The following is a 15,914-nucleotide window of genomic DNA, read 5'->3' on the forward strand; positions in this document are numbered from 1 at the left end:
TCAGGAATGCAAGATCATGACCTGAGCGGAAGTCGGACACTCAGCCAACAGAGCCACCCAAGCGCCCCCCCAAATGTGCACTCTTAAAAACAGTTATCAAGTGTGTTTTACCAAACACTGTATTGGCAGCTGCATTGTCCCCGGGAAGGGGTTTTCTCTGCAGCCTGCACCAAGTGTTTTAGACCGTGAGTCTGATGACGCACGGCTCTCCGGATTCCGCCAGACCTGTCTGTAGCAAGCAGAAACATTGTTTTTGCTCCAGTGACCTTCAAAGTGCTTCAAGATTAGGGCCACCCATCTGGAGAGCTTTCTCTCTGAGTAGTAAGTGTGAGGGAGATGCACTTCCTGCGGTGACATCACTTTTGGCGCTGGCTGCAGGCATCAGGTAGTCCGAACCGTGAACTTTGGTGGCTGCCGATGGCAGATGGGACCAGTTATAGGAAATCAAGACAAGCCATCTTCAGACCTCTCCTGTGGCAGTGACTCTCCTGAAGGGTTCTGAGGCCCTTTCAGCTCTGAAGTTTCACGTGGGAGCGGAGGAAGGGGAAGGAGAGGTTCGGAGGCTGGGACTCTGCTGAGTGTTGCAGGGACAGGAAGCCCACGTCAGCTGTCCCCCAGGTGCACACCTACTCTAGCGTGTCTTGCTGTACCTGCCTGACCCCAGTTTCAGACAAAGAGAGTTTCCTCTCTTTGGTCGAAGGCCTGTCTTGGCAAATCCTCATTGTCTCCACCCCTTCCACCCCACAGGCCTGACAGAGGAAACACCTATCCCCATTGGGAAACCCCGTCTCCCCCGCAGGAATGTGGTTTAGCCCAGTAACCCAGATAGAGGCAAGCCAAGACACTCACACGGCTTATATGAAATTGACACCTTTCCCATAGATACAGTGATTCAGCCTCATCCGGAGTTACCCGTTTCATGTACACTTTCCATTTTTAAACACTTAAGTGACAGGATATTTTAGGGAGCCAGAGCTCTGGTCTTTTTGAAGCCTCCTCCCCCAGTTCTTCAGCAGAAGAGACTGTAAGGATACCAGATCCATGGGCACCCTTACCCTTCCATTCTTCCTTCGACAGACGTGTACATGGGGAGGTTGGACAGGAGAGGGAGTATCTATATTAAGTGCGAGGGTTTGAGGCTGGGAAGTGGCTTCCTCTGGTGCTAGAACCCACCATTGAATCTTAGATATGTTTTGCTGTGGAAATGTTATACATTACTGTTGACTATGAACTATTATTAGTTAACTGTAGTTTGGAGGACAGTCTGTAGGGAACCAGATTGCCTGTTGTACCTTTAGAGTACAAGCTGTTCATAAAAATGTGGGCTGCTAGGATTTCCAGCTTCTGCTCAGAGTCCTGATTTCAGCAAGGAACTGGGAAAGACAGTGGAATCAATAACAGAAGGAAGAGACGTGGCAGGAAGAGAAAGAGGGAGAATAGAATGGGCAAGTCCAGCATATGGGAAAGACTTGTTACCATGGGGCTTTCTGTTTCTCAATCCCGAAGCTGTAACTTACTGAAAATAAAATTCTATGTAATTGCAATAAAGTAAAGCCTTTATTGTTGTCAATTATTTTGAAATTAATATTTATCAGAATGTCTTCGCTACATGGCCGTGACTTTTTTCACAGCCATCTTGGCTTAAATGATAGAAGTTAATGATTTGGGAACTCAGATTGCACCATACATAGATATATATATCTGATTTAGGTTAATATTATAATACATGCTGTGAAATAGAGCATCTTATTCGCTACCCAAGTATGAATGCATTTACCATTTAATTTCCTGGATAAAGAGATTTATAAAGAGCTGCACCAGCTTAATATATATGCCAACTCACTTTTGTTTTACGTTTATTAAATTAAAATAGTTTCTTTATACTACGAGTAGGGAAAGTATTAGAGTATGGGTTGTATTATATATTTCCAAGATATATTTAATTGAATAAGTCTTTTATACTTTAAAGTATAACTTTACAGAAGAAAATCACTTTCCTAATAATCATAGTTCCTTTGGACCCTCTTTGAACATTTTTTAATTCAAATTTTGCTGATTAGTATTGAGACGAATAGACTGAAGTATGTTATCAATATATACATTTCAACATTAATATTAGAAAACATTTTGCCTGTTTTACCTGTTATGAAATGTTTATAAAATTCTTAATTGTCCTATTAACTCAAGTATGTATTTTGTGCAATGTGAGCGTTCAGATGAGTAAACTTTGGATAAATTTGATTACCTACTGAAATGAAATACCTGCATCACTAGTTAAAAAATGATCGATTGAGTAACTGTTAACATGTCAGTATTTACATTCCTATATTAAATTTTCCTTTTCGCTGAATGTATGAAAAACATCCACAAAATTAGATATAACTCTTGAAATGATGGAAGATAAACATTAAGTTGAGCTTTCCGCCACAGGAAACTATACTGCTAACAGTATTACTATTTTAAAATTTTTTCTATCAATACCATCAGAGTACCTAGAACACTCTGTTTTGTGATTGAAAATGATAAGTTCCAGTAGTTTCAAGGACACCATTCTATAACTAATAGCATTTCCATGGTTTTCAGAGCTTTCACTCATATTTCTTCTTCCTAAAATAGTATCATTTTAAGGCAGTGGCTGGGGACAGCCACTCATGGCTAAGAATTCTCCGGCCCCACGTGTTACACTGACACACCGAAGGTGTTCATTCAGTAACTGACTGAATGCTGAGAACACAGAGTTAAATAAGACCTCTTTTCTGACTTTTCAACCTCTTCAGAGTGTAGTAGAGAAGGGAGACTGAGAAACTGGAGATACAGAGCAGGATGGTGAATGCGGAGGGTTGGCAGTGTACAAAACAGACCACGGGGAAGGGGCATCTATAATTGGACAGGAAGAAGAGCGTTCCTCCAGGGAAAAGTCGATCTGAATCCATGTAAGTGAATTAGGCGGAGCACATATTTATCAGTCAAGAAAAGAGAAACATGTCTCGGTATTTCCCCAACAAAGAGAATCTAAAATAGGATTATTCTAACAAAGTAGAAACAGAAGAGGAGAAAGGAACTCAGGCAGGCGGACGCTACCCTCCAGAGGCTCCAGGCAGGAGGGGAGAGGCACTGGTGCCACCTGGTGGGAGTTGGGACCTGGGAGGGAGGAGCTGGCCTGCAGAACCTGGAGCTGGAGGAGACAAGTGGCTTCTGTAGTCCACTCTGAGAGAAATGCCCTGGGGTCGCCTCCCTCCTGCATGCATTGTCCCCCACCCTTGGCCAGCTTGGCCAGAAGCCCTTTGTCCAAGGAGCCTGGGAGTTGTGCTTCCATTCAGTACAAAGAGACAGAGGTAGCTGGAGGAAATCAGAGCAAACAAGGAAACAACTCAAAGCACAGCAGTAAGAGAAAACCTCACTGTAAATAATTCAGCGTGGCTCCAGTGAAAGGGATTGTGTGCTAGGCTGAGACCTGACACCTTCTCAAGGTTCAGAGGAAGCAGCCAGGGCCACTAGATGAAGTGGCATGACTCCGTTTGCAGTGCTTTGGGAAGGATGCAGGCCAGCTTCGAGGGGAATCAGATGGGAAGACTGGAGAATTTTCAGGACACTAATGTAGGTGTCCAGGTGGAAGGCACTAAAGGCTGGAAATAAATAAGACTGTGGTAGCCATGCTGAGCATGGATTGTCGAGATGTGGTCCACAAGCTCTTAAACTTGGTGACCAGTGAGATCTGGAGAGAAAGGACAAGCTGTAGGATCCCCGCCAGGTATGGCCAGTATGTGGCTGTGCTGGGCCCAAACCTGGTCCCTCTGATTCATAGTCCACTGTGCCTTCACCTGTGCCTGACAAGGGGCACATCTCTCAGACCCACTGGGTCCCAAGTGTCCCAATCTTTACAGATAGCATTTAGATGTTCCCAGAGGCAATCTTCTGCGCTGGGATGGACATATTGAGGCTTTCAGATTTCAATATTATTTTCCCCCAATGTCCCATTTTCTGTAACTTACACGAACCGATTACAAACTGTGTGTACATTTAAGCTGGTATCTAAATTTGTATTTAAAAATTACTGGTCATAGTTGTTTTCAGAGAATTCTCATTACGAGTGAAAAGAAATGTTCTATTCTAAAGTTCATACACCCCAGAATCCAGCTCGGAGACAGTGGATTTCACAATCCATCCATCTAAACTTCTTCCTTGTACTCTGTTCATAAATCTCTCTGGCAGAGCTCCCACAATTTGCAAGACTTACTACAAAACCAGTGATTGAATCGCAACCCTTGTTAGCTAACAGAGGTCAAAGTATTAGTTCTAAATAATACTACTTGGTATGTTTCTCGGAAATTCCAGGAAAAGCCTTTTTCCGTGATTTTCAGTTTCATTCCAAGCAGCACACAACAATCACATTGTTCAGCTGCATGAACGAAAGAGTAAGTCACTGGTCTTTTAAGAAGCATGTTATCCCCATTAGAAACTCCAATGTGCATGTATTTTACTAGGTCTGTATCTTAAAACTTAAGATTTAAGTAAATACTTAGACTTTTTAGTGTTGTGAAAATTTAAACGTCTTCACATTGGAAAGATAGGTGGGATTGATGAATTGTTAGGTTGACACAGGCATCGACAAAGCAGGATAATAGATACAACATTACATCAAGATAAACGTAAATAATTTATATGTTGCACACTTCTTATTCTCAAAGAGTTCATAGTCTTTCTGAAGGCAGCCATGTAAACCCATCATTCTGAATGTCTTAGTAAAGCAATGTGGTGAGATGCCCATCACCCACAGCAAGGGGCATTAATTTTAAGAGAATCAGGAAGGGATTCCCAAAGATGATGTCACATGTAGACAGTCTCAAAGTGTTCAACTAAAGGGATGTGGTCTTTTCTCAACCTGTTATCACCTTAATTTCTATCACTACATGACACTGAGCCATCCTTCCAATTATACTACTGGTCTACTTAATGTGGGGTGACCACACATCCAGTCTGCCGAGAACTTCTCCGGTTTCAGCCCTGAGAGTACCATGTCCTGGAAAATACCTCACCCTGGGCCAACTGGTCACCCGAATTCATTGTCTCCCAATCAGAATTGGTTCCTGGATCTTCCTTTGTTCCTGCCAAGTTCCCGTCTAGATAGGGTTATCACCTTGTCACTGTTCTGCATTTACCATGGGGCCCACACGTATCCTTGTATCCAGCAGAAGTGCGTGAGTGAAGTGGTTGATTTACTATAGACATAGATGTTGGTACCTGCTCTTCAATGGATGGCCCCAAACCACAGGGCCATCAAATGACTTTAAGATTCGTGTGACAGTAGAGTTTAAAACCCAGGCCTGCCCCCATGCGTGTCATAGAACATTCTCAAACTGACACAACATTAAAACCAAGCACTGCCCGCACCCCTTGAGACTTCAGGGGCAGCCTGACACATTTTCATCCTTCTTTGTAAAGGGTCTCATAATGCCCTCTAGTTGTGTCTGTAAGGTGTCTCTGTCCAGCCAGATTGCAAGAGAAGGACCACATCTGCTCCTCTGTATCCAGTGAAGATAACAAGGCCATTACTATTACATAACATGCCATCAGCCAGGGCCCATGACCAGACGGGGTATTTACGTAAACCATCCGCTTCGTTTCAAGACTGAGAAGCTGAAACAACTACAGTCCTCTCCGAATAGGTGAGGGTGGACAGGAGATACTCAGTGGTAGACTCATTTTGCAACTGTTTCTAGATTTCACATCCAGCCTCAATGCTGGGATGATTCAGGTTTCTGCTTCATGAATGGCTCATTCAGATGCAGCCCACAGCTCTTCAGGCTCCCTATCTCACCACTAGAACATTAAACTGCGGAGGGCGTGTGGTAGTCCCATTAGGCTTCTGAGTAATAGAGTTGAGTAACTGGACATGAAGGCCCCAGGCTACATCAGTCTGTGCAGCCTCCTTGGTCCCAGATGGAATCGGCCTCTGAACTCTGAGTCTCCCTGGGAATCCCTCAGGTGGCACCACGTAGGGGCCAATACAAATGAACCCATGAGAGAATTTGGAGAGTAGAATCAGATGAGACCTCTTTGCAGGAGGTCACATTTTTTTCTGCACTTGAGAGGACTAAGCTAAGTTGGGATTTAACCTTAAGGTTTTTATGCAACATTATCCTTTTCTTTTTCTGCCTTTACTATGGCCTGCAGAGTAGTGGCCTTCACTGGTGTTTGGACTTCTGGGGTTTCACTTGAGTTGGAGTTATGTCATGAGGCACTGAACATGGTGTCAGGCACCAAGATAAGGGTTCATTGCCCAGCTCTGCCTCTCTGTTCAGTAGTGTGAAGGAGTGGAGGTGAGCATAGGCTTTGGAAGGGACAGCTGCAGGACCCCCTGGCACCCTGTGCCCAAATGTGCACTTGATTATCTGCAAAATGGGAATTATTCTGTTGATCTTACAGGTTTATATGAGTTCTCAGTGGCATGTCTATTCAAAAGCACTTAGCACAGGGCCTGACATGTAGTAAACACTTAGCGAGTGGTAGCCTTTTATGGTGACTCTCGCAGTCTTTCCTACTTTTGTCATTGACTAATTAGTTGGCGAGGGGGTGGCTGTGACATTTAAGATGGCCCACCAAGGCTGAGGAGGGTGTGGCCTGATGGGCAAAGGGGTAGGGAGCAGCATCTTCACTTGGGGGAGAGAGCATGGACTGCAGGGGTGTGGTGCATTTTATAAGAAAAAGAAAGAAGGTGCAACATTAGTTTGAATTTTTGTGTCTGAATTCCTAATATTTAAGTAATATCCTTATCTCCCTCCATTGCTCAGCCTGTTGACAGGGGCATCAGGGTGACTCAGCCAGTTAGGCATCAGGCTTCGGCTCAGGTCATGATCTTGCAGTTTGTGAGTTCAAGTCCTGTGATGGACTCTATGTTTCAACAACTCAGAGCTTGCAGCCTGCTTCAGATTCTGTATTTCCCTCTCTCTCTGCCCCTCCCCTGCTCGCGTTGTCTCTGTCTCTGAAAAATAAATAAAAAACATTAAAAAATTTAAAAAATAAAATAGTTTTGATCTGATCAGCCCTGTCATGAGACGTGTTTTTTCTGTACCGGCAGTTAGTTGAATAAGAAGCTGCCATTCAGAGAGGTTCTTCTGCGGGGGTTAAATGACTAAATCCCTACTTTGTTTTCCACTGCAGGCCCTGGCCCCAACCGAGGAGCCTGATGCACACGGCAGGTGCAAAAGCCGGGCCACCGGCAGCCTCGGAGATGAAGGTCTGCGCCTGGGGCCCGTGGACACAGAAGTGTATGTGGGTTTGAACCCTGCTGCCCTGTGGCCACGGGCTCGCCGCCCCGAGACCATGACAATGGCCCAGAACGGCCACGGCCAACTTGCCGCTATCCCCTGTTCGGCCTCGGATTCCAAAGACCCCGGAATGGTGACGTCCCCGGCGTGTCAGAACGGAGGCTGCAGCAGCGGCAGCAGCCCCCACGGGGAAGCGGACGCGGCCGAGGCCAGACTCAGCCCGGCCGGGCTCGTCCGCCTCTTCTCTGCGGGTCGGAAGCGGACCAGCGCCCACACTGAGAGGCCCCGCTCCGTGGTCCTGACGGGCCGTTCCTCTACCTGGAACGCCCTTGCCTCCTTTCGGAAAATGGGATCTTTTAAGAAGCTCAAGTCCTCCGTCCTTCAAGGAATTCAGAGCCGGGAGGGGTCAGAAGCGGCCAAGGAGGATGCCCCCGAACGCGACCCGCGGAGACAAATCCCGAATGGCGCGGCGGCCGAAATGCCAGGCGGCAGGGGCACCTCCTCGGGCCCCGCGGGCGAGCCGGCCAGGGCGGGGCCGGGGGGCGCGTCCGACTGCTCTGACCCCGACGAGGCGGACGACGCCTTCCAGAGGAGCACCCATCGGTCCCGCAGCATCCGCCGCGCCTACGGCCTGGGCCGCATCAGTTTCCTGGACTGCGAGAAGCACCAGGGGCCCCAGCGCCACGCCCGGTCCCCAGCCCCCTCCTCGCAGGAGCCCGCGCTGTGTGAAATTCTGGTGAAAGACGCCGAGAGCAACGGCATCATCTACCGAAAGAGCAAGAGCACCGACAACTTGAACTTTCTGAAGAAGAGCTCCTTCAAACGGAAGTCCACCTCGAATCTCGCGGACCTCAAGGGGGCGCCCGAGAAGCCCGCGCCGCGCAGGACGTTCAGCAGCTCCTCTGCGGACTCGGACAAGTTCGGTGGGGGCGGCTCCGAGAGGCGGACGAAACGCTGGAAGAGCCCCCTGCGGGCCAAGGAGTGGGACAGGGTCCTGAGGTTCATGAGCGGTGCCGCAGACGCCGCCTGGAGGAGAGAGAGCCCCCGGAGCGCGGCGTCCCCACAGGGCGACACGAGTAGCCGGCTGCAGGTACACAGCCGGCTGCACGACGCCTACTCACGCCGCATGTCCGGCAGCGCCGAGCGCGAGTGGCGGAGGTGCGCAGGCGTGCCCGCCGCCCCAGGATTGGTGGACGTGGACGCGGATGCCGCCGTGCTGCCCCTGGAGCCGCTGCCTCTGGAGACAGCGGAGAGTGCGGGCCCCAGCGCTGGCGCTCCCTCCGCGAGCCCCGACACCCGGGATGCGGACGGACGCCCCGCGGGCGGCCGGTTTACCTTCGAGCCCGAGCAGCCGCTCACCCCGCTGAGGCCAACGACGCCGAAGCCTCCCAGCCCGCAGAGCCCCGGCGCGGGAAATGCCACATGTCCCAGCAGCCTCAGTGCGCTGTCCCTGAGTTCGGTGGACAGCGAAGAAAGGGCGGAGGGACCCATGTCCTCCCAGGGTTCGGCACCTGCCGAGTGTGACAAGGGCGGCGACGACAGCGGCGCCAGCAGCCAGCCTCCACTGAGCCCCCATCTGGTGTCGGGTCCGGAAGAAAGCGGGGAGGAGGTAAGGGCTGAGCAGGGACCTCTGGGAGGTGACCGGCCGTGTGTGGGGTACCTGTCACGGCATCATGCTTCATGTGTCCTGGAGGTGGCCTGTGTGCTGACATATTTCCGCCCGCGTTTACCCTCCTTCCTTCACCCGCCGTAGAAGCGGGCGGCCCTGTGCTGATAGCACTGCCATCCAGATTGTTCCTGTCAAGGTGCCGTGTTCACATCTTTGTCTCTCTTGTAATAAGCCGCTACTCTATTATGAAACTCCTTGAGATGACACTTGTCACACCATTTGTTCAAAAGCTATCTGTTGAGCACCAAGCACATGCTAGATTCGGGGAGGGTGGGTAGTTGATAGAGACCTCTCTTCCACTCTACACAGCTAATAGGGACTCTCAAAAATTTGATTTTTAAAACAGTTTTTATTTCCCATAGCGTTCTCTATATTTAAAAAAATTTTTTTAAAGGGAGAAACAGAATGAGCAGGGGAGGGGCAGAGAGAGGGAGACACAGAATCTGAAGCAGGCTCCAGGCTCTGGGCTGACAGCACAGAATCCTACGCAGGGCTGGAACCCACCAACCTTGAGATCCTGACCTGAGCGGACAGACACTTAACGGACTGAGCCACCCAGGTGCCCCACCTTCTCTTTGTATTTTAAATTGTTTCTGTATCCTTCCCAACAGAGTACATATAAATGAGATTCTTCATGTTAAGACACCATTATATGTTCTAAATCTCTTTCATTTCCTAGGAATGAATTAGAAATGTTCAGTTTGATACCTGTCATCCCTGGAGACATTTTTATGATGGTTATTTTACTTATTTTTAGAGCAGAACATAAGCATCTCATGAATTCAATCAACTAATAACTGTCAAGGCCACAGGAGCAGTGTTCTTTTCATAGCCCATCAAGCATCTAGACAGCTTCACCTTCCTGTGTAATTTTCACTTATTCATAAACGCATCCCATGCCTTACAGAGCTACAGGATGAGGAAATGCATCCATGTGTCTATATTGCAAGTTATTCTTCACGTATATTTCTAGACTGTCTTACAGGCATAAGTTGGTGTTTGCCATGGAAAATAATGCCCTAGCAACGGTTCCTTCCCACTGATGCCCAAAGAGGACCTCAGTTTTGTCCTAATGTCTGTAGATGAGGGATAACACAGCAGCTTTTTGCAAACTTGGCAGCCAGAGGAGTGAGGCTTTGCAGATCTGAGTTTGTGCGGACACCTCCAGACCACTGTGTCTTCTAGAGGTCTTAGATATTGAGGACCATTTGCTCATTTGCATTATTTCCAAAGAAGCCTTGTGGAACAGTGGTAAGGGCACCAGAGGAGTCGCTGGCCTTGGAAAGGAGTTTGGTTCTGCCGGCTCTGCTCTACGTAATTGGCCAAAGCCCAAAGCAGGCTTGACTTCTTGGCTGGATGACAAGATGTAATTATCATTGTGTGTGTAATTCACACCCACCCAGGCCCACGGATGGTTTAGAGCCACCCTTTGTCTCTCCTGGAGAAGCCCTCACCCTCAGACCCCCACTCCAAAATAAAAGGCTTGCATAGTTCTGGAGGGTTCTTTATGTGAAAGGTGGGGCTTTTATTTTCTGTTTAATAAAATTAGTAAAAATCATCATTAAAATATTTTTTCCTGGGTGCATATTAAATAAACATATGCAAGAGGTAGTTTCTAACTTTTCAGAGTCATTTTGATCATTATATAGTTTACCCATATGTTTGCTAAATATAATTTAATTATACATAGTTAATAGTTTAATAATATATAATTTAATTTCCACCCACAAAGAAATTGTACCAAAGATACAAAGCAGGGCACAAGTTATCAAAAATGCAGAGTTGTGAGTTATCAAAAGTGCACACATGTGGATAGGTAGTTCAGAAAATTTGTCTCAAGATGTTTATCACATTAAAAAAATCTTTTTAAAAAAGAAGTTTATTTTTGAGAGAGAGAGAGACAGAGAGCACAGTGGGGGAGGGGCAGCACAAGGGGGAGACAGAATCTGAAGCAGGCTCAAAGCCCCGAGCTGTCAGCCCAGAGCCCAGTGTGGGGCTCAAGATTATGATCTAAGCCAAAGTCAGGTGCTTAACCGACTGAGTCACCCAGGTGTCCCAAGATATTTATCACATTTTAAGTAGGATTTATTTCCTCAAACTTCTTATAGAGCATATCTGGCTTCCTTGTGTGTGTGTATGTGTGTGTGTGTTTATGTGTACGTGTGAATGTTTATTTTTGGGAGAGAGAGCATGAGCTGGGGAGGGGCAGAGAGAGAGGGAGACACAGAATCTGTAGCAGGCTCCAGGCTCTGAGCTGTCAGCACAGAGCCCAATGTGGGGCTCGAACTCATGAACTCCAAGATCATGACCTGAGCAGAAGTCAGACATTTAACTGACTGAGCCATCTAGGCGCCCCTCCTCCTGTGTTTTTAAAGTAAATGTCATCAAGAAAAATATAATGATGATTTTGCCCAATTTGCATTTTACATATTGGTAATCTTCTAGGTTACTTGCAGAGAAGTGTCTGTAAAATACAACCTGAAAACTTTCTCTTATATTTTGACATTTAGAAACAAAATACAAACAAAATGAAACAAAGAAAACAATTGGATGAATAACAACAACAAAACCTTGCAAAGTGCAGGAATTCCTGCCATGGTGATTTAAAAGCACTTGTTCTCTATCTGGTATAGCATTACACAAAATTAAATTTCAGTCTCAATGTTTTATTTAACATACAGTGTGTTATTTTTTATTTAATTCAGTGACAGTAGGGTTCTACTCATATGCTCAAAGCTAGTTGAAGCTGTGGTTAGTATTGAATATAATAAAGGTCGAGGGGTGCCTGGGTGGCTCCGTCGGTTAAGCATCTGACTTCAGCTGAGGTCATGGCCTCATGGTTCATGAGTTCGAGCCCCACGTCAGGCTCTGTGTTGACAGCTTAGAGCCTGGTGCCTGCTTCAGATCCTGTGTCTCCCTCTTTTTTCTGCCACTCCGCCACTCCTGCTCTTTCTCTCTCTCTGTCTGTCTCAAAAATAAACATTAAAAACGTGTTAAAGGTTGAAATCTGTGTATATTTATCTTTAAAATATTATAATGCAGTTTTCAATAAGGGAGACTAGTTTAATTTAGAACCATTTATGTATAACATGCTGCTCTCAAAGTGACTAAATAATCTTTGAAAAACTGTTACCAGTTTCACAGGATTTTGTGTTACTGTGGAAAAGGGGTGGGAAAATGTCAGGCTGCTTCTCTTTTTGCAGTACTGTAGAGAAACCACCGGGTTGTCTTTATACTTCTGCCACCTAGTGGCAAGTTTCGTTGTAAGACTAACATCGAAGGACGCCCTAGAATTGTTACTTGGTCCAGAAATACAGGGTAGCATTTATAGTTGTGGGCAGTGCTACCTGATTGCTGATAAAGGCACAGGTGCAGGAATTTAGGATGTTTTTGCTGGTTTTCCTACCAAGTCACAGGATAATTCCATTGGCTGAAATAGCTCACTAGGAAAGGGACCCTGTCCTTAGTTGTGCAGGATAGATACAGAAGGGTGTTGGCAGTGTTGAAATATGACATAGATGGAGCTCTTTTCAATGATGGAAATATATCTTACGATGTATTTGATTCGGGAGCATTCATCTTTCCGTCGATGTTTTTAATTTGGTGTGAGTCCCGGCTCTGCCGTTCCAGATACCACCATGGATGGAGCCAAGTTTTGAGCTTCCAAGGGTAGAATGTGGGATGGCTCCTCTGCCTTGGCTGTTGGTGGGAACCAGGGGCATTAGGCCTAGTAAGCGCTTCGCCCAGTGTTGAACACTGCACGTCACTGTGTGATGATTACCATCCACTTGGATGAGTTTTCCATCCTAGATGGACCTGACTTCTTGAGGTATGGGCCAATGAAGGTCAGATTTTCCCCTGGTTTTTGATACGCTCCTATGTTCTAGTCTTAGGGAGGACCATGAAGATGTTCAATTAGTTTGATTTCACATTAACTTTTTTTTTTAAAGCATGAGAGTTTGGTTAGGTCCAGTTTGTTTTAGTTAGGTTCCAGGGTGACCTAACGTTTAGAAGTTGATTCAGTACTGCACCAGAGTGAACTTGGTGAGCACTGACCAGGTGTAAGACATTCAGATGTGGCTCTGTAAGGATGTTGGGGACATTATAAATGAGCTAAGATATTTCAAAATCACAGTAGAACTATGTAGGTTAAAACCCACGGAAAAGGCAAAACCATAGACTGTGGGACTTCAGAAAAGTTGTAGTTTTTATGTATGTATCAAATCAAGGAAAGCTAAATAAGGGTGACTGCATCTGATTTGAAGAAAGTGAAATGTCTGTACATTTAGTTTCAGTGGTCAAATGTGAAGGGATTTTAGGTGATTTGAGAAAACAGGAAGTAACATAATTCTCTTTGGTGTAGGAGAATGATCCAAGTTTGGATGAAATCGTTAAGCCCAATCATGGACACTCTTGAATTTAGAGCAAAGAATCTATACATTATTTGGTAAGCACCAGAGTCAAGGATATTTTTGAACCGAGAAGAGCCAGGTTCGGAACTGTGTTTGGAGGAAGTTAACCCACCTTTGGTAAAGAAGAGAATTGGAAAGAAAAGTGACCAGGGAGAAAGCTGTCAGGAATTTATTGCCAAAGAGAGCTCAGAGGTCATAGGACTCTAAACTATGGGATGGACATAGAATATATAAGGAAAGAAAAGGAGTGAATGAAATAATGCCTTATAAGGACTAATGTTCCTTGTCATTCAGTATTTACATACCTGCTATATATGACAAACACGGGAAAGAAAGAGTAAAAGAAAAAAGCTATTCTTGTTCTTATAGATTCATATTCTAATTGGTAGATTGGAATGGATACAAATAATTATGATGTAGTGTAAATGTTTCCAGTGAGGAACATACAAAGTACTATGAAAGCACCAAAGACAGAATTATTAACTCTGGTTAATAAGACAATTCAGTGGGGTCTTGAAAAAGATGCAGGGGGCAGCAGTTGAGGGGCTGCAGGGCCTTCTAAGCCAAGTGGAAGAGGGGACAGATACTGTAGACCTAGGGAGAAAGTCAGCCAGAGGAGTTATCTAAGCCTTGTCTTCCTCCCCTATATACTGGGGGTAGCGAGGGTACCTGCCTATCACATAGGGTTGTTGTAAAGACAAAATGAGGTGATGCAGGTAGAGAACTCTGCAGTGAGCTTTGCATATGTGTCCCCAAAAATGATAATCTGCGCTGTGAAGGGAACTGCACGTTGTGCACCATAACTTTTGTACAGGGTGGTTGGGTGGAGAAGTGGGAGATAAGATTGCAAAGATAGGTCTGTACCACGTTAGGAAAACCCTGGCTTGGAGTTTGGACTTTGCCCTGCAAGTAGCAGAAAGCCAGAGCCGTGTTTACCAGGAGCCACAGACATGTTTACCAGAAGTCACAGACGGGGCTGAGCTACGTAAGGAAGGATGGGCATGGGGGCTGTCCCCGGAGAGAACAGCCCTCCGTTGTCTAGTCCAGAGGTGATGCGATCCGTACTAAAACCGTGGTCATGGAGAGGAGAGTTTGCAGATCAGAATGATTTCACAGTTTGTATTTTTAACCATCATTTCAGTGTTTTGGGGGAGAGAGAAGTCCAAGATGATGAGCGATTCGGAGGATGCTCTAGTGTTGGAATCAGTGATCGAGCCACGAAAACAATGGACCGGAGCCAAATTTAGATTATTATCATAGCCCTCCCACTAACGTGCAGGCTCCTGGTGGAAAATTGCTTTCCTTTTCTAAGCCTCAGTTTACTCTAGCACTCCAGTGTTTTAGGATTTTACCCTTTTCTTCCTCGGGGATTTGTAGCTTCAAAATTGTTGAAAGCCAACAATAAATACAACTTAACTGGGAGATTTTGTAGTTCACACACTGTTATCCCGTGAGGTTTCAGCCCACCCTGGCATGCCGCTCACGGTGTTCTCCAATGTCTGCAGGTGCAGAGTCCAGCTTGCCTACTACCCACTGGGGCGGCCCTCACCCCAGATCCACTACTTGCATTTTTGTTCTTGCCTCAGAAAAAGGAGGGTAGTTTGTGGAACCGCAGGGTACAGTGTCACTTCAGTAAAGCTTCCCTCCGACTTTCGGTACTAGGCTAATTCAGTAGGTGAGCAAGGACTGAAGTGAGGCTTGTTTGCAATGTGAATTACAAGTTGTGGGCTTTGATGATGATGGTACTTAACGCACAATGATAGGGGCGAAAGTCTGTTCTGGGTGTGACAGGTGTGACTTCATCAGAGATAGAGACACCTCACCTAATTTTGGCTCTTTGCAGATTACTTATAGGCATGACTGTTTGGCTTACTCTGACAGCTAGTTGAGATTTAAGCATTTCTTCTGGAGATTAGCAATTATCCACAGCTCTTTCACAGCAGCATTCCTAGAATCAGGAATGCACCTATGGAAGTAAGTGTAATGACCCTAGAAAGCCCCCCAAGACTTCTTAGGAGTATAACACAAAACTCACCAATTACGAGTATACAGCTTAATGAGTTTCAGGAAATTGATGGAGTTGCGCAGGGCTTGCCACAGTCAAGCTATAGAACAATTCCATTACCCCAGAAAGGGCCCCTGTGCCCTGTGCAGTCAATTCCTGCTCCCAGTAAAGGCCTAGACAATGACCGATCTGCATGCTGTCTCAATATTTTTTTTAAAGTGGACAGTTCAGTGATTTGTAGTAAATTTATGGAGTTGTGCATCACATCACCTCTGTCTAGTTTTAGAACATTTCCATTACCCCATCACCCCTGACGGAGACCTCACGTCCATTTGTAGGCATTCCCTGTTCTGTCCCTGCACTGGATCTACTTTTTGGGTCTATAGATCATACCTTTCTGAACACTGCATTGAAACAGTCAGGTGCTCTCCTACACTGTTGGTGGGAATGTAAACTGGTGCAGCCGCTCTGGAAAACAGTGTGGAGGTTCCTCAAAAAACTATCCATAGAACTCCCTTATGACCCAGCAATAGCATTGCTGGGGATTTACCCAAGAGAGA

The 15,914-nt window shown here is 46.1% G+C and overlaps 1 protein-coding gene across 5 annotated transcripts in view; it reads left to right on the top strand.

Annotated features, from left to right (window-relative positions):
• Positions 1-7,240: 7,240 nt before the first annotated feature.
• Positions 7,241-15,914, top strand: part of SPATA13 (spermatogenesis associated 13) — an 84,543-nt gene continuing 75,869 nt past the window's right edge. For all 5 annotated transcript variants that reach the window (XM_029936947.1, XM_029936944.1, XM_029936945.1 and 2 more), the window contains exon 1: positions 7,241-8,877. In XM_029936947.1, coding sequence (XP_029792807.1) covers positions 7,324-8,877 — 1,554 coding nt within the window. In that variant the 5' untranslated portion in view covers positions 7,241-7,323. The remainder of the gene's footprint in view (positions 8,878-15,914) is intronic.

This window comes from Suricata suricatta, chromosome 4 (assembly GCF_006229205.1).
Source record: "Suricata suricatta isolate VVHF042 chromosome 4, meerkat_22Aug2017_6uvM2_HiC, whole genome shotgun sequence".
NCBI lineage: Eukaryota > Metazoa > Chordata > Mammalia > Carnivora > Herpestidae > Suricata > Suricata suricatta.